Raw genomic sequence first — 23,444 nt, 5'->3', positions numbered from 1 at the left:
CAGCACATCACCAAATACTGTACTTAGTCAGCAAACGTGCTCAGGATAGATGTTATCCTCAGCCACACAATCAAGGGTCAGCTGTGACTTCCTAAAATCTGATCCATATCTATAAGAGGAGGGAACAGTATAGCTGGCCCCAGATCAGTGCCAAGGAACAACTCTGTCCTGTTGTTTCCCACACAGCCATGACCATTCAGGCACCAGCCAGCCAGCAGGACAGAACGCAGAGCAGCCATGTGCAAGCTTCTCTGTAAAAGGTGGAAATTAGGACTCACAGACCACTGACCGACACAGTGTTCACACAGGGTTTGTATGTGTCAACACAAGGGAAGATCTGGTCTCGATTTATCAAGATCCAAATTTAGAGATTTGGTCACTCTACTATTATATTATAGTGGTATTATGTTATCTTATAGTAGCTTGATTAGATCTCAAAAAACGAGCCCCATCTTAAAAAGCAGCTGTCATGAGGAAATTAAGAAAATTCATGGAATGAAGCCAGAACTCTTTTCTTTTTGTTTGCCCTTTGCATTACATGCAAAATAGCAAATCTGAGATGCAGAACTAAGCGAAGTTGTTTCCGATACCATGTTAGAAATACCATGGAAGAGCTTCTAAGAAGCAGGCCTCTCAACGTGACAAGGGAATGTGGGGATCAGTTATGAACCAGGATGAATAAAAAGGGTTGCAGGTGACGATCAGTACGCAAACACAGTAGCCCTGGGTTTTTGGTCCCCAGGCTGGGCCAGGTGGATCATGCCAGGGCGAGGCGAGGTGAGCCAGGCTGAGTTTACCACTGAGCGTTAGGGCAGGTCAGTGGCGCTGGGGATGGTGGCGGGGGCGCGGCCGGGGCCGTTGCCGGGGGCTTCGGGGACGGGGGCTCCGGGAGCGAAGGCACAGAAACACGTCAGCTGACAGCGAGACAAAGTCCAGCCCCGGCAGACAGCCCCTGGGAACCCCTCTGGACGGCCGCATGCCCCTGCAGTTGGGGGATGGGAGGAATGGGGATAGGCAACCAGACAGCAGTGGACAGAGTGGGGCCTGCCCCCTGTTCTCACACATCGCCACACATACACACTCAAAGCCTCCTATCACGGCAACGTGAAATGATCTCATCACATTCATTTAAGCTGTGATCAGATATGAAAACTCAGCAAATGCAGATAGTAGTGCTGTGACTGCTTGTGTGTGTTTTGCGTGTGCCTGTTTTGTTTGTATGTTGGTGCAACTGTAGCCTAAAGTCATGCACTTAGCACACCACTGAAAACACTGCATCTGTAAGCAAGTACAGGCACTGACCTCTCAGAGAGTGGTGGAGAAAGCTGCATGTGTTCAACCATTTGGCCATGTTGATACGCTTCGTCTGCGAGAAGAGGAAGGATGAGGTATTGTAAGAGGATATAAAAATGGACTATAATTTCTGGAACACATTAATTTGATTATAAGTTGAACATTAATTTATACTAATAACTACTAACTAATATGTGTGTTGATTTACTTCTTTGAGAACATATATCTATAGGGTAAAAAATATGAGCACAAAGGGTCAAGTACAAGTTTTAGAGCTTCAGAGCTTCAGACCATATCAAGTGAAAAGCTCTAAAGCTAGTGAGTGGACCTTTGTGCTGAGACTCTCTTTACCATATTCATTTTATCGTTTCACAGACCTCTAAGCAGCTTCTGCTGGTTAGTTAGGATTCTGCGCAGCTCATTAAGCCAGGCCATCTTCACTTCCAAAGAAGGAGCCTGAGAGACAACAGAAATATTACAACAGTGGGTTATAACATTCTGTATATACTTCTATTCTGTCGTAAGCTATGCTGTCATCTCTTCTGTTTGGCCTGTATATACTGTTAAATCTACTGAAAACACTGGCATTAAACCTTTTTAGACTCCTTACCTGAACCACGTACACTTCCTCCCTGCCACTGTACCAGATCTCAAACTTTTTCACATCTCCCTTGATGTTCTCTGTGATCCCCACAGCAGTCATCTGCCAAGAGACATACACTGCTTACGCCAACACACTTGCAGCATTGAGACAAGTAGCACCTCATACATCAGACTTACATCATGTAACACATCTGTCCTGTCAGAGCACAGACATTCACGCTCACAGACACACCTCCGCTGTGTGACTGCTTCCTCCCCACATCCTCAATAATAAATCAAGAGCAGCAGCAGCAGCTGGTGCTATGACACCAGCTGTGACACCATCCACACATCAACAAAAGAAGTCTTGCAGGAATACACCAGGTTCTGTGGCCAGCTGGGCAACTTACACGTTAGTCTGTTAGTCGCTATTAGATCATTCACTTTATTATTTAGTGCTGAAACCTAAGTATAGATCATAGTAAGTCATAGTGACATATAATGCATAATTGTATATGATATAATTCTAAGTTACTTAACTAAAACTTTTTTTTGGACACATCATCATTCTGACAGGCATAGTGTTGCATACATTTTATACTTGGCATTCTGACGCAAACAAAATGGCAGAAAGTTATAATAGTTTGCTTATTAGCAAATAAAGACTGGTTTAAGTAACAGCAATAGTTTCCCATTATTAACCACACTCTTTTCTGGCCAAAACAAGTTTATTTAGATGAGAGATTTTTGCCCACAAAAGTAGCCAATAGATCATCTATATGTTACTGTCTTGTCTACAGAACTGAATGCTTATGTAGTAGCTCTGAGTACTAGAATAAGAGATCCACTCAGAGCCTATGTTTAATTTTAGTTGACGGTCATAACATATTTAAACCAGTAGGCCAAAAAATGTATTTTTAAAAACTGGCGTATTCCTCTAAGACACACACAAACAAAGACACAGCCCAACCTTGAGACAGTGCTTGAAGCTGTATGAGGGAGTCTTGTCGCAGCCGTCTCCATGCTCCTCCCTACGCTTGCAGAAGAGCAGAGCTCTCTCGTACAGGAAGAGGTGCCTCTGCATTGGCTTGAAGCGAGCCAGCTCCTTCATGCGCGTGGGACCTTTCTTATGGCTGATCCACACGCTGAACGAGCCCTGCATCAACACGTGGCCCAGCTCGCAAATGTCCCCCTGCAGAAAACGGAAGGAGCTATTTATGAGTAAGCCTTCCTTGTACATATATTCTCCATAAAGATATATACTATAGCACATTCATCCGAGATTTATTACAGTGAATATAATACAGATCTGGTTCACCTCATATCCTGTGATGGCTATTTGATGCATAGAGTCATTGACTGATTTGAGCAGGTCCAGCATGGCTGCTAGTGCCCCCTGCAGTTCAGAAGTCCCTTCACAATCTGTACTATATTTAAGCAGTTCCTGAAAACACACACACACACACAGACACACAAAAGAACAGCCTTGTAGGAAAATACACAAATTCATGCAAAACCACACATAAATAACTTAGTAAAAACAGTGCACTCTAGTGGTAAGAACAGAATGAAATCAATAGTTTTGTGTCTATGTGTGATAGAGCGCTGCTCTCTGTCTCACCTTCAGCAGCAGCTGGTACTTGGTGAGGCGCTGGACTGGCTTCAGCAGGTAGGAATCCAGGCCCAGTTTGTGCTCCAGCTTTTTTTGACATTCCTTTGCAAGGAAGACAAATTGAAACCACAATGAACACAATGTTTGTCAATGATGGATCACAGCTGTTTTTTTGTTTTTTTTTTGAAAGGCTGCTTGAGGCATTAATCAGTTCAGAACTGTAAAGGTATGAACACATATTCAAATATTTACAGTACTTGAAATTAGGGATGGGGCCGATCCGATCCAGTATCGGTATCGGGTTGCGATAATATATTTCACGGATTGGAAATTCTGATCCAACCTGTGGAGATTTCCGATCAAGGGGGGAGTTGTAGGTTTCAGAATTGAGGATTACTTCTGCGTTCAAAAAGCTGCAGTTTCTCGGCTGCCGCTGGGGACTGGCTCCAAATGTGAGCAATTCTCCATTGACCCCCATGTTAAAATAGCCAACTTTACAGCCTAAAAAAACACATTTACAGCCTGGTACAGGCTTGTTTTTGGTCTCAATTGATAGTGTCCACCTCTGTGAACATTGGGGGGGGGGGGGGGGGGGGGGGCGTTGTGTTTGTACGACAACCGTTTTAATATTATTTAAGCTTAAAATTCTTACATAAATTAGGGCGTCATACTTTAGAGCGGCAAATATACAAAAAGATGTCATAGTATAGTAAAGTGTTAAAATCGGCCAAAAAAAGTCAAAAAAATTTTTTGACCTCAAAATGTCATAAAAAACGTCATAGTATAGTAAGGCGTTTTTTTTCGGCCAAAAAAAGTCAAAAATTTTTTTGACCTCAAAATGTCATAAAAAACGTCATAGTATAGTAAGGCGTCAAAATCGGCCAAAAAAAGTCAAAAAAATTTTTTAACTCAAAATGTCATAAAAAACGTCATAGTATAGTATGGCGTTTTTTTTTTTCAGGCAAAAAAAGTCAAAAAAATTTTTGACCTCAAAATGTCATAAAAAACGTCATAGTATAGTAAGGCGTCAAAATCGGCCAAAAAAAGTCAAAAAAATTTTTGACCTCAAAATGTCATAAAAAACATCATAGTATAGTATGGCGTTTTTTTTCAGGCAAAAAAAGTCAAAAAATTTTTTGACCTCAAAATGTCATAAAAAAACGTCATAGTATAGTAAGGCGTTTTTTTCGGCCAAAAAAAGTCAAAAATTTTTTTGACCTCAAAATGTCATAAAAAACGTCATAGTATAGTATGGCGTTTTTTTCGGGCAAAAAAAGTCAAAAAATTTTTTGACCTCAAAATGTCATAAAAAACATCATAGTATAGTAAGGCATTTTTTTTCGGGCAAAAAAAGTTAAAAAATTTTTTGACCTCAAAATGTCATAAAAAATGTCATAGTATAGTATGGCGTTTTTTTTTGGGCAAAAAAAGTCAAAAATTTTTTTGACCTCAAAATGTCATAAAAAACGTCATAGTATAGTATGGCGTTTTTTTCAGGCAAAAAAAGTCAAAAAATTTTTTGACCTCAAAATGTCATAAAAAACGTCATGGTATAGTAAGGCGTTTTTTTCGGGCAAAAAAAGTCAAAAAATTTTTTGACCTCAAAATGTCATAAAAAACGTCATAGTATAGTAAGCCGTCAAAATCGGCCAAAAAAAGTCAAAAAGTTTTTTGACCTCAAAATGTCATAAAAAACGTCATAGTATAGTATGGCGTCAAAATCGGCCAAAAAAAGTCAAAAATATTTTTGACCTCAAAATGTCATAAAAAACGTCATAGTATAGTAAGGCGTTTTTTTCGGCCAAAAAAAGTCAAAAATTTTTTTGACCTCAAAATGTCATAAAAAACGTCATAGTATAGTAAGGCGTCAAAATCGGCCAAAAAAAGTCAAAAAAATTTTTTAACTCAAAATGTCATAAAAAACGTCATAGTATAGTATGGCGTTTTTTTTTTCAGGCAAAAAAAGTCAAAAAAATTTTTGACCTCAAAATGTCATAAAAAACGTCATAGTATAGTAAGGCGTCAAAATCGGCCAAAAAAAGTCAAAAAAATTTTTGACCTCAAAATGTCATAAAAAACATCATAGTATAGTATGGCGTTTTTTTTCAGGCAAAAAAAGTCAAAAAATTTTTTGACCTCAAAATGTCATAAAAAAACGTCATAGTATAGTAAGGCGTTTTTTTCGGCCAAAAAAAGTCAAAAATTTTTTTGACCTCAAAATGTCATAAAAAACGTCATAGTATAGTATGGCGTTTTTTTCGGGCAAAAAAAGTCAAAAAATTTTTTGACCTCAAAATGTCATAAAAAACATCATAGTATAGTAAGGCATTTTTTTTCGGGCAAAAAAAGTTAAAAAATTTTTTGACCTCAAAATGTCATAAAAAATGTCATAGTATAGTATGGCGTTTTTTTTGGGCAAAAAAAGTCAAAAATTTTTTTGACCTCAAAATGTCATAAAAAACGTCATAGTATAGTATGGCGTTTTTTTCAGGCAAAAAAAGTCAAAAAATTTTTTGACCTCAAAATGTCATAAAAAACGTCATGGTATAGTAAGGCGTTTTTTTCGGGCAAAAAAAGTCAAAAAATTTTTTGACCTCAAAATGTCATAAAAAACGTCATAGTATAGTAAGCCGTCAAAATCGGCCAAAAAAAGTCAAAAAGTTTTTTGACCTCAAAATGTCATAAAAAACGTCATAGTATAGTATGGCGTCAAAATCGGACAAAAAAAGTCAAAAATATTTTTGACCTCAAAATGTCATAAAAAACGTCATAGTATAGTATGGCGTTTTTTTCGGGCAAAAAAAGTCAAAAAAATTTTTGACCTCAAAATGTCATAAAAAACATCATAGTATAGTAAGGCGTTTTTTTCGGGCAAAAAAAGTCAAAAAATTTTTTGACCTCAAAATGTCATAAAAAACGTCATAGTATAGTATGGCGTCAAAATCGGCCAAAAAAAGTCAAAAATATTTTTGACCTCAAAATGTCATAAAAAACGTCATAGTATAGTAAGGCCTCAAAATCGGACAAAAAAAGTCAAAAAAAATTTTGACCTCAAAATGTCATAAAAAACGTCATAGTATAGTAAGGCGTTTTTTTCGGGCAAAAAAAGTCAAAAAAAAATTTTTGACCTCAAAATGTCATAAAAAACGTCATAGTATAGTAAGGCGTCAAAATCGGACAAAAAAAGTCAAAAAAATTTTTGACCTCAAAATGTCATAAAAAACGTCATAGTATAGTATGACGTTTTTTTCGGGCAAAAAAAGTCAAAAATTTTTTTGACCTCAAAATGTCATAAAAAACGTCATAGTATAGTATGGCGTTTTTTTCGGGCAAAAAAAGTCAAAAATTTTTTTGACCTCAAAATGTCATAAAAAACATCATAGTATAGTAAGGCCTTTTTTTCGGGCAAAAAAAGTTAAAAATTTTTTTGACCTCAAAATGTCATAAAAAACGTCATGGTATAGTAAGGCGTTTTTTTCGGGCAAAAAAAGTCAAAAAATTTTTTGACCTCAAAATGTCATAAAAAACGTCATAGTATAGTAAGCCGTCAAAATCGGCCAAAAAAAGTCAAAAAGTTTTTTGACCTCAAAATGTCATAAAAAACGTCATAGTATAGTATGGCGTCAAAATCGGACAAAAAAAGTCAAAAATATTTTTGACCTCAAAATGTCATAAAAAACGTCATAGTATAGTATGGCGTTTTTTTCGGGCAAAAAAAGTCAAAAATTTTTTTGACCTCAAAATGTCATAAAAAACGTCATAGTATAGTATGGCGTTTTTTTCGGGCAAAAAAAGTCAAAAAATTTTTTGACCTCAAAATGTCATAAAAAACGTCATAGTATAGTAAGGCGTCAAAATCGGCCAAAAAAAGTCAAAAAAAATTTTTGACCTCAAAATGTCATAAAAAACGTCATAGTATAGTAAGGCGTCAAAATCGGCCAAAAAAAGTCAAAAAATTTTTTGACCTCAAAATGTCATAAAAAACGTCATAGTATAGTAAGGCGTCAAAATCGGACAAAAAAAGTCAAAAAATTTTTTGACCTCAAAATGTCATAAAAAACGTCATAGTATAGTAAGGCGTTTTTTTCGGGCAAAAAAAGTCAAAAAATTTTTTGACCTCAAAATGTCATAAAAAACGTATAGTAAGGCGTTTTTTTCGGGCAAAAAAAGTCAAAAATTTTTTTGACCTCAAAATGTCATAAAAAACGTCATGGTATAGTAAGGCGTCAAAATCGGACAAAAAAAGTCAAAAAATTTTTTGACCTCAAAATGTCATAAAAAAACGTCATGGTATAGTAAGGCGTCAAAATCGGACAAAAAAAGTCAAAAAAAAATTTTGACCTCAAAATGTCATAAAAAACGTCATAGTATAGTAAGGCGTCAAAATCGGACAAAAAAAGTCAAAAAATTTTTTGACCTCAAAATGTCATAAAAAACGTCATAGTATAGTATGGCGTTTTTTTCGGGCAAAAAAAGTTAAAAATTTTTTTGACCTCAAAATGTCATAAAAAACGTCATGGTATAGTAAGGCGTTTTTTTCGGGCAAAAAAAGTCAAAAAATTTTTTGACCTCAAAATGTCATAAAAAACGTCATAGTATAGTAAGCCGTCAAAATCGGCCAAAAAAAGTCAAAAAGTTTTTTGACCTCAAAATGTCATAAAAAACGTCATAGTATAGTATGGCGTCAAAATCGGACAAAAAAAGTCAAAAATATTTTTGACCTCAAAATGTCATAAAAAACGTCATAGTATAGTATGGCGTCAAAATCGGACAAAAAAAGTCAAAAATATTTTTGACCTTAAAATGTCATAAAAAACGTCATAGTATAGTATGGCGTTTTTTTCGGGCAAAAAAAGTCAAAAATTTTTTTGACCTCAAAATGTCATAAAAAACTTAATAGTATAGTATGGCGTTTTTTTCGGGCAGAAAAAGTCAAAAAAAAATTTGACCTCAAAATGTCATAAAAAACGTCATAGTATAGTATGGCGTTTTTTTCGGGCAAAAAAAGTCAAAAAAATTTTTGACCTCAAAATGTCATAAAAAACGTCATAGTATAGTAAGGCGTCAAAATCGGCCAAAAAAAGTCAAAAAAAATTTTTGACCTCAAAATGTCATAAAAAACGTCATAGTATAGTAAGGCGTCAAAATCGGCCAAAAAAAGTCAAAAAATTTTTTGACCTCAAAATGTCATAAAAAACGTCATAGTATAGTAAGGCGTTTTTTTCGGGCAAAAAAAGTCAAAAAATTTTTTGACCTCAAAATGTCATAAAAAACGTCATAGTATAGTAAGGCGTTTTTTTCGGGCAAAAAAAGTCAAAAAATTTTTTGACCTCAAAATGTCATAAAAAACGTCATAGTATAGTAAGGCGTTTTTTTCGGGCAAAAAAAGTCAAAAATTTTTTTGACCTCAAAATGTCATAAAAAACGTCATAGTATAGTATGGCGTTTTTTTCGGGCAAAAAAATTCAAAAAATTTTTTGACCTCAAAATGTCATAAAAAAATGTCATAGTATAGTAAGGCGTCAAAATCGGCCAAAAAAAGTCAAAAAAAAATTTTGACCTCAAAATGTCATAAAAAACGTCATAGTATAGTAAGGCGTTTTTTTCGGGCAAAAAAAGTCAAAAATTTTTTTGACCTCAAAATGTCATAAAAAACGTCATAGTATAGTATGGCGTTTTTTTCGGGCAAAAAAAGTCAAAAATTTTTTTGACCTCAAAATGTCATAAAAAACGTCATAGTATAGTATGGCGTTTTTTTCGGAAAAAAAAGTCAAAAAATTTTTTGACCTCAAAATGTCATAAAAAACGTCATAGTATAGTAAGGCGTCAAAATCGGCCAAAAAAAGTCAAAATTTTTTTTGACCTCAAAATGTCATAAAAAACGTCATAGTATAGTAAGGCGTCAAAATCGGACAAAAAAAGTCAAAAAATTTTTTGACCTCAAAATGTCATAAAAAACGTCATAGTATAGTATGCCGTTTTTTTCGGGCAAAAAAAGTCAAAAAATTTTTTGACCTCAAAATGTCATAAAAAACGTCATAGTATAGTAAGGCGTCAAAATCGGCCAAAAAAAGTCAAAAAAAATTTTTGACCTCAAAATGTCATAAAAAACGTCATAGTGTAGTAAGGCGTTTTTTTCAGGCAAAAAAAGTCAAAAAAATTTTTGACCTCAAAATGTCATAAAAAACGTCATAGTATAGTATGGCGTTTTTTTCGGGCAAAAAAAGTCAAAAAATTTTTTGACCTCAAAATGTCACAAAAAACATCATAGTATAGTAAGGCGTTTTTTTCGGGCAAAAAAAGTCAAAAATTTTTTGACCTCAAAATGTCATAAAAAACGTCATAGTATAGTAAGGCCTTTTTTTCGGCCAAAAAAAGTCAAATAATTTTTTTACCTCAAAATGTCATAAAAAACGTCATAGTATAGTAAGGCGTTTTTTTCGGGCAAAAAAAGTCAAAAAATTTTTTGACCTCAAAATGTCATAAAAAAACGTCATAGTATAGTAAGGCGTCAAAATCGGGAAAAAAAAGTCAAAAATTTTTTTGACCTCAAAATGTCATAAAAAACGTCATAGTATAGTAAGGCATCAAAATTGGACAAAAAAAGTCAAAAAATTTTTTGACCTCAAAATGTCATAAAAAACGTCATAGTATAGTAAGGCGTTTTTTTCGGGCAAAAAAAGTCAAAAAATTTTTTGACCTCAAAATGTCATAAAAAACGTCATAGTATAGTAAGGCGTTTTTTTCGGGCAAAAAAAGTCAAAAAATTTTTTGACCTCAAAATGTCATAAAAAACGTCATAGTATAGTAAGGCGTCAAAATCGGCCAAAAAAAGTCAAAAAATTTTTTGACCTCAAAATGTCATAAAAAACGTCATAGTATAGTATGGCGTTTTTTTCAGGCAAAAAAAGTCAAAAATTTTTTTGACCTCAAAATGTCATAAAAAACTTAATAGTATAGTATGGCGTTTTTTTCGGGCAGAAAAAGTCAAAAAAAATTTTTGACCTCAAAATGTCATAAAAAACGTCATAGTATATATAGTATGGCGTTTTTTTCGGGCAAAAAAAGTCAAAAAATTTTTTGACCTCAAAATGTCATAAAAAACGTCATAGTATAGTAAGGCGTCAAAATCGGACAAAAAAAGTCAAAAAAAAATTTTGACCTCAAAATGTCATAAAAAACGTCATAGTATAGTAAGGCGTCAAAATCGGACAAAAAAAGTCAAAAAATTTTTTGACCTCAAAATGTCATAAAAAACGTCATAGTATAGTAAGGCGTTTTTTTCGGGCAAAAAAAGTCAAAAATTTTTTTGACCTCAAAATGTCATAAAAAACGTCATAGTATAGTAAGGCGTCAAAATCGGCCAAAAAAAGTCAAAAAAAAATTTTGACCTCAAAATGTCATAAAAAACGTCATAGTATAGTAAGGCGTCAAAATCGGACAAAAAAAGTCAAAAAATTTTTTGACCTCAAAATGTCATAAAAAACGTCATAGTATAGTAAGGCGTTTTTTTCGGGCAAAAAAAGTCAAAAAATTTTTTGACCTCAAAATGTCATAAAAAACGTCATAGTATAGTAAGGCGTTTTTTTCGGGCAAAAAAAGTTAAAAATTTTTTTGACCTCAAAATGTCATAAAAAACGTCATGGTATAGTAAGGCGTTTTTTTCGGGCAAAAAAAGTCAAAAAATTTTTTGACCTCAAAATGTCATAAAAAACGTCATAGTATAGTAAGCCGTCAAAATCGGCCAAAAAAAGTCAAAAAGTTTTTTGACCTCAAAATGTCATAAAAAACGTCATAGTATAGTATGGCGTCAAAATCGGACAAAAAAAGTCAAAAATATTTTTGACCTTAAAATGTCATAAAAAACGTCATAGTATAGTATGGCGTTTTTTTCGGGCAAAAAAAGTCAAAAAATTTTTTGACCTCAAAATGTCATAAAAAACGTCATAGTATAGTAAGCCGTCAAAATCGGCCAAAAAAAGTCAAAAAGTTTTTTGACCTCAAAATGTCATAAAAAACGTCATAGTATAGTATGGCGTCAAAATCGGACAAAAAAAGTCAAAAATATTTTTGACCTTAAAATGTCATAAAAAACGTCATAGTATAGTATGGCGTTTTTTTCGGGCAGAAAAAGTCAAAAAAAAATTTGACCTCAAAATGTCATAAAAAACGTCATAGTATAGTATGGCGTTTTTTTCGGGCAAAAAAAGTCAAAAAATTTTTTGACCTCAAAATGTCATAAAAAACGTCATAGTATAGTAAGGCGTCAAAATCGGCCAAAAAAAGTCAAAAAAAATTTTTGACCTCAAAATGTCATAAAAAACGTCATAGTATAGTAAGGCGTCAAAATCGGACAAAAAAAGTCAAAAAATTTTTTGACCTCAAAATGTCATAAAAAACGTCATAGTATAGTAAGGCGTTTTTTTCGGGCAAAAAAAGTCAAAAAATTTTTTGACCTCAAAATGTCATAAAAAACGTCATAGTATAGTAAGGCGTTTTTTTCGGGCAAAAAAAGTCAAAAATTTTTTTGACCTCAAAATGTCATAAAAAACGTCATAGTATAGTATGGCGTTTTTTTCGGGCAAAAAAATTCAAAAAATTTTTTGACCTCAAAATGTCATAAAAAAACGTCATAGTATAGTAAGGCGTCAAAATCGGCCAAAAAAAGTCAAAAAAAAATTTTGACCTCAAAATGTCATAAAAAACGTCATAGTATAGTAAGGCGTCAAAATCGGACAAAAAAAGTCAAAAAATTTTTTGACCTCAAAATGTCATAAAAAACGTCATAGTATAGTATGGCGTTTTTTTCGGGCAAAAAAAGTCAAAAAAATTTTTGACCTCAAAATGTCATAAAAAACATCATAGTATAGTAAGGCATTTTTTTCGGGCAAAAAAAGTCAAAAAATTTTTTGACCTCAAAATGTCATAAAAAATGTCATAGTATAGTATGCCGTTTTTTTCGGGCAAAAAAAGTCAAAAAATTTTTTGACCTCAAAATGTCATAAAAAACGTCATAGTATAGTATGGCGTTTTTTTCAGGCAAAAAAAGTCAAAAAATTTTTTGACCTCAAAATGTCATAAAAACGTCATGGTATAGTAAGGCGTCAAAATCGGCCAAAAAAAGTCAAAAATTTTTTTGACCTCAAAATGTCATAAAAAACGTCATAGTATAGTATGGCGTTTTTTTCGGGCAAAAAAAGTCAAAAATTTTTTTGACCTCAAAATGTCATAAAAAACGTCATAGTATAGTATGGCGTTTTTTTCGGAAAAAAAAGTCAAAAAATTTTTTGACCTCAAAATGTCATAAAAAACGTCATAGTATAGTAAGGCGTCAAAATCGGCCAAAAAAAGTCAAAATTTTTTTTGACCTCAAAATGTCATAAAAAACGTCATAGTATAGTAAGGCGTCAAAATCGGACAAAAAAAGTCAAAAAATTTTTTGACCTCAAAATGTCATAAAAAACGTCATAGTATAGTATGCCGTTTTTTTCGGGCAAAAAAAGTCAAAAAATTTTTTGACCTCAAAATGTCATAAAAAACGTCATAGTATAGTAAGGCGTCAAAATCGGCCAAAAAAAGTCAAAAAAAATTTTTGACCTCAAAATGTCATAAAAAACGTCATAGTGTAGTAAGGCGTTTTTTTCAGGCAAAAAAAGTCAAAAAAATTTTTGACCTCAAAATGTCATAAAAAACGTCATAGTATAGTATGCCGTTTTTTTCGGGCAAAAAAAGTCAAAAAATTTTTTGACCTCAAAATGTCATAAAAAACATCATAGTATAGTAAGGCGTTTTTTTCGGGCAAAAAAAGTCAAAAATTTTTTGACCTCAAAATGTCATAAAAAACGTCATAGTATAGTATGGCGTTTTTTTCAGGCAAAAAAAGTCAAAAATTTTTTTACCTCAAAATGTCATAAAAAACGTCATAGTATAGTAAGGCGTCAAAATTGGACAAAAAAAGTCAAAAAAAATTTTTAACCTCAAAATGTCATAAAAAAAGTCATAGTATAGTAGGGTGTCAAAATCGGCCAAAAAAAGTCAAAAATTTTTTTGACCTCAAAATGTCATAAAAAACGTCATAATATAGTAAGGCGTCAAAATCGGACAAAAAAAGTCAAAAATTTTTTTGACCTCAAAATGTCATAAAAAACGTCATAGTATAGTAAGGCATCAAAATTGGACAAAAAGAGTCAAAAAATTTTTTGACCTCAAAATGTCATAAAAAACGTCATAGTATAGTATGGCGTTTTTTTCAGGCAAAAAAAGTCAAAAATTTTTTTGACCTCAAAATGTCATAAAAAACTTAATAGTATAGTATGGCGTTTTTTTCGGGCAGAAAAAGTCAAAAAAATTTTTGACCTCAAAATGTCATAAAAAACTTAATAGTATAGGATGGCGTTTTTTTCGGGCAGAAAAAGTCAAAAAAAATTTTGACCTCAAAATGTCATAAAAAACGTCATAGTATAGTATGGCGTTTTTTTCGGGCAAAAAAAGTCAAAAAATTTTTTGACCTCAAAATGTCATAAAAAACGTCATAGTATAGTAAGGCGTTTTTTCCGGACAAAAAAAGTCAAAATTTTTTTTGACTTCAAAATGTCATAAAAAACGTCATAGTATAGTATGACGTTTTTTTCGGGCAAAAAAAGTCAAAAATTTTTTTGACCTCAAAATGTCATAAAAAACGTCATAGTATAGTAAGGCGTTTTTTTCGGGCAAAAAAGTCAAAAAATTTTTTGACCTCAAAATGTCATAAAAAACGTCATAGTATAGTATGGCGTTTTTTTCGGGCAAAAAAAGTCAAAAAAATTTTTGACCTCAAAATGTCATAAAAAACGTCATAGTATAGTAAGGCGTTTTTTTCGGAAAAAAAAGTCAAAAAAAATTTTGACCTCAAAATGTCATAAAAAACGTCATAGTATAGTAAGGCGTCAAAATCGGACAAAAAAAGTCAAAAATTTTTTTTAACCTCAAAATGTCATAAAAAACGTCATAGTATAGTAAGGCGTCAAAATTGGACAAAAAAAGTCAAAAAAATTTTTTAACCTCAAAATGTCATAAAAAACGTCATAGTATAGTAGGGTGTCAAAATCGGCCAAAAAAAGTCAAAAAATTTTTTGACCTCAAAATGTCATAAAAAACATCATAGTATAGTAAGGCGTTTTTTTCGGGCAAAAAAAGTCAAAAAATTTTTTGACCTCAAAATGTCATAAAAAACGTCATAGTATAGTAAGGCCTTTTTTTCGGCCAAAAAAAGTCAAAATTTTTTTTGACCTCAAAATGTCATAAAAAACTACATAGTATAGTAAGGCGTCAAAATCGGACAAAAAAAGTCAAAAAATTTTTTGACCTCAAAATGTCATAAAAAACGTCATAGTATAGTAAGGCGTTTTTTTCGGGCAAAAAAAGTCAAAAAATTTTTTGACCTCAAAATGTCATAAAAAAACGTCATAGTATAGTAAGGCGTCAAAATCGGAAAAAAAAAGTCAAAAATTTTTTTGACCTCAAAATGTCATAAAAAACGTCATAGTATAGTAAGGCATCAAAATTGGACAAAAAAAGTCAAAAAATTTTTTGACCTCAAAATGTCATAAAAAACGTCATAGTATAGTAAGGCGTTTTTTTCGGGCAAAAAAAGTCAAAAAATTTTTTGACCTCAAAATGTCATAAAAAACGTCATAGTATAGTAAGGTGTTTTTTTTCGGGCAAAAAAAGTCAAAAAATTTTTTGACCTCAAAATGTCATAAAAAACGTCATAGTATAGTAAGGCGTTTTTTTCGGGCAAAAAAAGTCAAAAAATTTTTTGACCTCAAAATGTCATAAAAAACGTCATAGTATAGTATGGCGTTTTTTTCGGGCAAAAAAAGTCAAAAATTTTTTTGACCTCAAAATGTCATAAAAAACGTCATAGTATAGTAAGGCGTCAAAATCGGACAAAAAAAGTCAAAAATTTTTTTGACCTCAAAATGTCATAAAAAACGTCATAGTATAGTAAGGCGTCAAAATCGGACAAAAAAAGTCAAAAAATTTTTTGACCTCAAAATGTCATAAAAAACTTAATAGTATAGTAAGGCGTTTTTTTCAGGCAAAAAAAGTCAAAAAAATTTTTGACCTCAAAATGTCATAAAAAACGTCATAGTATAGTATGGCGTTTTTTTCGGGCAAAAAAAGTCAAAAAATTTTTTGACCTCAAAATGTCATAAAAAACATCATAGTATAGTAAGGCGTTTTTTTCGGGCAAAAAAAGTCAAAAAATTTTTTGACCTCAAAATGTCATAAAAAACGTCATAGTATAGTAAGGCGTTTTTTTCGGGCAAAAAAAGTCAAAAATTTTTTGACCTCAAAATGTCATAAAAAACGTCATAGTATAGTAAGGCCTTTTTTTCGGCCAAAAAAAGTCAAATAATTTTTTGACCTCAAAATGTCATAAAAAACGTCATAGTATAGTAAGGCGTTTTTTTCGGGCAAAAAAAGTCAAAAAATTTTTTGACCTCAAAATGTCATAAAAAACGTCATAGTATAGTAAGGCGTTTTTTTCGGGCAAAAAAAGTCAAAAATTTTTTGACCTCAAAATGTCATAAAAAACGTCATAGTATAGTAAGGCCTTTTTTTCGGCCAAAAAAAGTCAAATAATTTTTTGACCTCAAAATGTCATAAAAAACGTCATAGTATAGTAAGGCGTTTTTTTCGGGCAAAAAAAGTCAAAAAATTTTTTGACCTCAAAATGTCTTAAAAAAACGTCATAGTATAGTAAGGCGTCAAAATCGGGAAAAAAAAGTCAAAAATTTTTTTGACCTCAAAATGTGATAAAAAACGTCATAGTATAGTAAGGCATCAAAATTGGACAAAAAAAGTCAAAAAATTTTTTGACCTCAAAATGTCATAAAAAACGTCATAGTATAGTAAGGCGTTTTTTTCGGGCGAAAAAAGTCAAAAAATTTTTTGACCTCAAAATGTCATAAAAAACGTCATAGTATAGTAAGGCGTTTTTTTCGGGCAAAAAAGTCAAAAATTTTTTTGACCTCAAAATGTCATAAAAAATGTCATAGTATAGTAAGGCGTCAAAATCGGCCAAAAAAAGTCAAAAAATTTTTTGACCTCAAAATGTCATAAAAAACGTCATAGTATAGTAAGGCGTCAAAATCGGACAAAAAATGTCAAAAAAATTTTTGACCTCAAAATGTCATAAAAAACGTCATAGTATAGTAAGGCGTTTTTTTCGGGCAAAAAAAGTCAAAAAATTTTTTGACCTCAAAATGTCATAAAAAACGTCATAGTATAGTAAGGCGTCAAAATCGGCCAAAAAAAGTCAAAAAAAATTTTTGACCTCAAAATGTCATAAAAAACGTCATAGTGTAGTAAGGCGTTTTTTTCAGGCAAAAAAAGTCAAAAAAATTTTTGACCTCAAAATGTCATAAAAAACGTCATAGTATAGTATGGCGTTTTTTTCGGGCAAAAAAAGTCAAAAAATTTTTTGACCTCAAAATGTCATAAAAAAACGTCATAGTATAGTAAGGCGTCAAAATCGGCCAAAAAAAGTCAAAAAAATTTTTGACCTCAAAATGTCATAAAAAACGTCATAGTATAGTATGGCGTTTTTTTTCGGGCAAAAAAAGTCAAAAAATTTTTTGACCTCAAAATGTCATAAAAAAACGTCATAGTATAGTAAGGCGTCAAAATCGGCCAAAAAAAGTCAAAAAAAAATTTTGACCTCAAAATGTCATAAAAAACGTCATAGTATAGTAAGGCGTCAAAATCGGCCAAAAAAAGTCAAAAATTTTTTTGACCTCAAAATGTCATAAAAAACGTCATAGTATAGTATGGCGTTTTTTTCAGGCAAAAAAAGTCAAAAATTTTTTTGACCTCAAAATGTCATAAAAAACGTCATAGTATAGTAAGGCGTCAAAATTGGACAAAAAAAGTCAAAAAAATTTTTTAACCTCAAAATGTCATAAAAAACGTCATAGTATAGTAGGGTGTCAAAATCGGCCAAAAAAAGTCAAAAAATTTTTTGACCTCAAAATGTCATAAAAAACGTCATAATATAGTAAGGCGTCAAAATCGGACAAAAAAAGTCAAAAATTTTTTGACCTCAAAATGTCATAAAAAACTACATAGTATAGTAAGGCGTCAAAATCGGACAAAAAATGTCAAAAAAATTTTTGACCTCAAAATGTCATAAAAAACGTCATAGTATAGTAAGGCGTTTTTTTTCGGGCAAAAAAAGTCAAAAAATTTTTTGACCTCAAAATGTCATAAAAAACGTCATAGTATAGTAAGGCGTCAAAATCGGCCAAAAAAAGTCAAAAAAAAATTTTGACCTCAAAATGTCATAAAAAACGTCATAGTGTAGTAAGGCGTTTTTTTCAGGCAAAAAAAGTCAAAAAAATTTTTGACCTCAAAATGTCATAAAAAACGTCATAGTATAGTATGGCGTTTTTTTCGGGCAAAAAAAGTCAAAAAATTTTTTGACCTCAAAATGTCATAAAAAAACGTCATAGTATAGTAAGGCGTCAAAATCGGCCAAAAAAAGTCAAAAAAAAATTTTGACCTCAAAATGTCATAAAAAACGTCATAGTATAGTAAGGCGTCAAAATTGGACAAAAAAAGTCAAAAAAATTTTTTAACCTCAAAATGTCATAAAAAACGTCATAGTATAGTAGGGTGTCAAAATCGGCCAAAAAAAGTCAAAAAATTTTTTGACCTCAAAATGTCATAAAAAACGTCATAATATAGTAAGGCGTCAAAATCGGACAAAAAAAGTCAAAAATTTTTTGACCTCAAAATGTCATAAAAAACTACATAGTATAGTAAGGCGTCAAAATCGGACAAAAAATGTCAAAAAAATTTTTGACCTCAAAATGTCATAAAAAACGTCATAGTATAGTAAGGCGTTTTTTTCGGGCAAAAAAAGTCAAAAAATTTTTTGACCTCAAAATGTCATAAAAAACGTCATAGTATAGTAAGGCGTCAAAATCGGCCAAAAAAAGTCAAAAAAAAATTTTGACCTCAAAATGTCATAAAAAACGTCATAGTGTAGTAAGGCGTTTTTTTCAGGCAAAAAAAGTCAAAAAAATTTTTGACCTCAAAATGTCATAAAAAACGTCATAGTATAGTATGGCGTTTTTTTCGGGCAAAAAAAGTCAAAAAATTTTTTGACCTCAAAATGTCATAAAAAAACGTCATAGTATAGTAAGGCGTCAAAATCGGCCAAAAAAAGTCAAAAAAAAATTTTGACCTCAAAATGTCATAAAAAACGTCATAGTATAGTAAGGCGTCAAAATCGGACAAAAAAAGTCAAAAAAATTTTTTGACCTCAAAATGTCATAAAAAACGTCATAGTATAGTATGGCGTTTTTTTTGGGCAAAAAAAGTCAAAAAAATTTTTGACCTCAAAATGTCATAAAAAACGTCATAGTATAGTAAGGCGTTTTTTTCGGAAAAAAAAGTCAAAAAAAGTTTTGACCTCAAAATGTCATAAAAAACGTCATAGTATAGTAAGGCGTCAAAATCGGACAAAAAAAGTCAAAAATTTTTTTGACCTCAAAATGTCATAAAAAACGTCATAGTATAGTAAGGCGTCAAAATCGGCCAAAAAAAGTCAAAAATTTTTTTGACCTCAAAATGTCATAAAAAACGTCATAGTATAGTATGGCGTTTTTTTCAGGCAAAAAAAGTCAAAAATTTTTTTGACCTCAAAATGTCATAAAAAACGTCATAGTATAGTAAGGCGTCAAAATTGGACAAAAAAAGTCAAAAAAATTTTTTAACCTCAAAATGTCATAAAAAACGTCATAGTATAGTAGGGTGTCAAAATCGGCCAAAAAAAGTCAAAAAATTTTTTGACCTCAAAATGTCATAAAAAACGTCATAGTATAGTAAGGCGTCAAAATCGGCCAAAAAAAGTCAAAAAAAAATTTTGACCTCAAAATGTCATAAAAAACGTCATAGTATAGTAAGGCGTCAAAATCGGACAAAAAAAGTCAAAAAATTTTTTGACCTCAAAATGTCATAAAAAACGTCATAGTATAGTAAGGCGTTTTTTTCGGGCAAAAAAAGTCAAAAAATTTTTTGACCTCAAAATGTCATAAAAAAACGTCATAGTATAGTAAGGCGTCAAAATCGGAAAAAAAAAGTCAAAACTTTTTTTTGACCTCAAAATGTCATAAAAAACGTCATAGTATAGTAAGGCATCAAAATTGGACAAAAAAAGTCAAAAAATTTTTTGACCTCAAAATGTCATAAAAAACGTCATAGTATAGTAAGGCGTTTTTTTCGGGCAAAAAAAGTCAAAAAAATTTTTGACCTCAAAATGTCATAAAAAACGTCATAGTATAGTAAGGCGTCAAAATTGGACAAAAAAAGTCAAAAAAAATTTTTAACCTCAAAATGTCATAAAAACCGTCATAGTATAGTAGGGTGTCAAAATCGGCCAAAAAAAGTCAAAAAAATTTTTGACCTCAAAATCTCATAAAAAACGTCATAATATAGTAAGGCGTCAAAATCGGCCAAAAAAAGTCAAAAAAATTTTTTAACCTCAAAATGTCATAAAAAACGTCATAGTATAGTATGGCGTTTTTTTCGGGCAAAAAAAGTCAAAAAAATTTTTGACCTCAAAATGTCATAAAAAACGTCATAGTATAGTAAGGCGTTTTTTTTCGGGCAAAAAAAGTCAAAAAATTTTTTGACCTCAAAATGTCATAAAAAACGTCATAGTATAGTAAGGCGTTTTTTTCGGGCAAAAAAAGTCAAAAATTTTTTGACCTCAAAATGTCATAAAAAACGTCATAGTATAGTAAGGCCTTTTTTTCGGCCAAAAAAAGTCAAAAATTTTTTTGACCTCAAAATGTCATAAAAAACGTCATAGTATAGTAAGGCGTCAAAATCGGACAAAAAGTCAAATAATTTTTTGACCTCAAAATGTCATAAAAAACGTCATAGTATAGTAAGGCGTTTTTTTCGGGCAAAAAAAGTCAAAAAATTTTTTGACCTCAAAATGTCATAAAAAAACGTCATAGTATAGTAAGGCGTCAAAATCGGAAAAAAAAAGTCAAAAATTTTTTTGACCTCAAAATGTCATAAAAAACGTCATAGTATAGTAAGGCATCAAAATTGGACAAAAAAAGTCAAAAACATTTTTGACCTCAAAATGTCATAAAAAACGTCATAGTATAGTAAGGCATCAAAATCGGCCAAAAAAAGTCAAAAAATTTTTTGACCTCAAAATGTCATAAAAAACGTCATAGTATAGTATGGCGTTTTTTTCGGGCAAAAAAATTCAAAAAATTTTTTGACCTCAAAATGTCATAAAAAAACGTCATAGTATAGTAAGGCGTCAAAATCGGCCAAAAAAAGTCAAAAAAAAATTTTGACCTCAAAATGTCATAAAAAACGTCATAGTATAGTAAGGCGTTTTTTTCAGGCAAAAAAAGTCAAAAAAAATTTTGACCTCAAAATGTCATAAAAAACGTCATAGTATAGTATGGCGTTTTTTTCAAGCAAAAAAAGTCAAAAATTTTTTTGACCTCAAAATGTCATAAAAAACGTCATAGTATAGTATGGCGTTTTTTTCGGGCAAAAAAATTCAAAAAATTTTTTGACCTCAAAATGTCATAAAAAAACGTCATAGTATAGTAAGGCGTCAAAATCGGCCAAAAAAAGTCAAAAAAAAATTTTGACCTCAAAATGTCATAAAAAACGTCATAGTATAGTAAGGCGTCAAAATCGGACAAAAAAAGTCAAAAATTTTTTTGACCTCAAAATGTCATAAAAAACGTCATAGTATAGTATGGCGTTTTTTTCGGGCAAAAAAAGTCAAAAAATTTTTTGACCTCAAAATGTCATAAAAAACATCATAGTATAATAAGGCATTTTTTTCGGGCAAAAAAAGTTAAAAAATTTTTTGACCTCAAAATGTCATAAAAAATGTCATAGTATAGTATGGCGTTTTTTTTCGGGCAAAAAAAGTCAAAAAATTTTTTGACCTCAAAATGTCATAAAAAACGTCATAGTATAGTATGGCGTTTTTTTCAGGCAAAAAAAGTCAAAAAATTTTTTGACCTCAAAATGTCATAAAAACGTCATGGTATAGTAAGGCGTCAAAATCGGCCAAAAAAAGTCAAAAATTTTTTTGACCTCAAAATGTCATAAAAAACGTCATAGTATAGTATGGCGTTTTTTTCGGGCAAAAAAAGTCAAAAATTTTTTTGACCTCAAAATGTCATAAAAAACGTCATAGTATAGTATGGCGTTTTTTTCGGAAAAAAAAGTCAAAAAATTTTTTGACCTCAAAATGTCATAAAAAACGTCATAGTATAGTAAGGCGTCAAAATCGGCCAAAAAAAGTCAAAAAAAAATTTTGACCTCAAAATGTCATAAAAAACGTCATAGTATAGTAAGGCGTCAAAATCGGACAAAAAAAGTCAAAAAATTTTTTGACCTCAAAATGTCATAAAAAACGTCATAGTATAGTAAGGCGTTTTTTTCGGGCAAAAAAGTCAAAAAATTTTTTGACCTCAAAATGTCATAAAAAACGTCATAGTATAGTAAGGCGTCAAAATCGGCCAAAAAAAGTCAAAAAAAATTTTTAACCTCAAAATGTCATAAAAAACGTCATAGTATAGTATGGCGTTTTTTTCAGGCAAAAAAAGTCAAAAATTTTTTTGACCTCAAAATGTCATAAAAAACGTCATAGTATAGTAAGGCGTCAAAATTGGACAAAAAAAGTCAAAAAAAATTTTTAACCTCAAAATGTCATAAAAAACGTCATAGTATAGTAGGGTGTCAAAATCGGCCAAAAAAAGTCAAAAAATTTTTTGACCTCAAAATGTCATAAAAAACGTCATAATATAGTAAGGCGTCAAAATCGGACAAAAAAAGTCAAAAATTTTTTGACCTCAAAATGTCATAAAAAACATCATAGTATAGTAAGGCGTTTTTTTCGGGCAAAAAAAGTCAAAAAATTTTTTGACCTCAAAATGTCATAAAAAACGTCATAGTATAGTAAGGCGTTTTTTTCGGGCAAAAAAAGTCAAAAATTTTTTGACCTCAAAATGTCATAAAAAACGTCATAGTATAGTAAGGCCTTTTTTTCGGCCAAAAAAATCAAAAATTTTTTTGACCTCAAAATGTCATAAAAAACGTCATAGTATAGTAAGGCGTTTTTTTCGGGCAAAAAAAGTCAAAAAATTTTTTGACCTCAAAATGTCATAAAAAAACGTCATAGTATAGTAAGGCGTCAAAATCGGAAAAAAAAAGTCAAAAATTTTTTTGACCTCAAAATGTCATAAAAAACGTCATAGTATAGTAAGGCATCAAAATTGGACAAAAAAAGTCAAAAATTTTTTTGACCTCAAAATGTCATAAAAAACGTCATAGTATAGTAAGGCGTCAAAATCGGCCAAAAAAAGTCAAAAAATTTTTTGACCTCAAAATGTCATAAAAAACGTCATAGTATAGTAAGGCGTCAAAATCGGCCAAAAAAAGTCAAAAAAAATTTTTGACCTCAAAATGTCATAAAAAACGTCATAGTATAGTAAGGCCTTTTTTTCGGCCAAAAAAAGTCAAATAATTTTTTGACCTCAAAATGTCATAAAAAACGTCATAGTATAGTAAGGCGTTTTTTTCGGGCAAAAAAAGTCAAAAAATTTTTTGACCTCAAAATGTCATAAAAAACGTCATAGTATAGTAAGGCGTCAAAATCGGCCAAAAAAAGTCAAAAAATTTTTTGACCTCAAAATGTCATAAAAAACGTCATAGTATAGTAAGGCGTTTTTTTCGGGCAAAAAAAGTCAAAAAATTTTTTGACCTCAAAATGTCATAAAAAAACGTCATAGTATAGTAAGGCGTCAAAATCGGAAAAAAAAAGTCAAAAATTTTTTTGACCTCAAAATGTCATAAAAAACGTCATAGTATAGTAAGGCATCAAAATTGGACAAAAAAAGTCAAAAATTTTTTTGACCTC

At 31.3% G+C, this 23,444-nt stretch overlaps 1 protein-coding gene across 1 annotated transcript in view; it reads right to left on the bottom strand.

Annotated features, from left to right (window-relative positions):
- The window catches only part of mcf2a (MCF.2 cell line derived transforming sequence a), a 55,337-nt gene that overhangs the window by 3,042 nt on the left and 28,851 nt on the right, over positions 1 to 23,444 (bottom strand). Inside the window, exons 20-25 of the mRNA XM_041047938.1 lie at positions 3,497 to 3,589; positions 3,194 to 3,319; positions 2,846 to 3,067; positions 1,904 to 1,996; positions 1,671 to 1,749; positions 1,303 to 1,366 (exon numbers count right to left, since the gene is read on the bottom strand). Coding sequence (XP_040903872.1) covers positions 1,303 to 1,366; positions 1,671 to 1,749; positions 1,904 to 1,996; positions 2,846 to 3,067; positions 3,194 to 3,319; positions 3,497 to 3,589 — 677 coding nt within the window. The remainder of the gene's footprint in view (positions 1 to 1,302; positions 1,367 to 1,670; positions 1,750 to 1,903; positions 1,997 to 2,845; positions 3,068 to 3,193; positions 3,320 to 3,496; positions 3,590 to 23,444) is intronic.

Source organism: Toxotes jaculatrix, chromosome 10, assembly GCF_017976425.1.
Source record: "Toxotes jaculatrix isolate fToxJac2 chromosome 10, fToxJac2.pri, whole genome shotgun sequence".
In the NCBI taxonomy this organism is placed as follows: Eukaryota; Metazoa; Chordata; class Actinopteri; family Toxotidae; genus Toxotes; species Toxotes jaculatrix.
The sequence above is the reverse complement of the archived record's forward strand: the minus strand, read 5'-3'. Positions and strand labels throughout refer to the sequence as shown.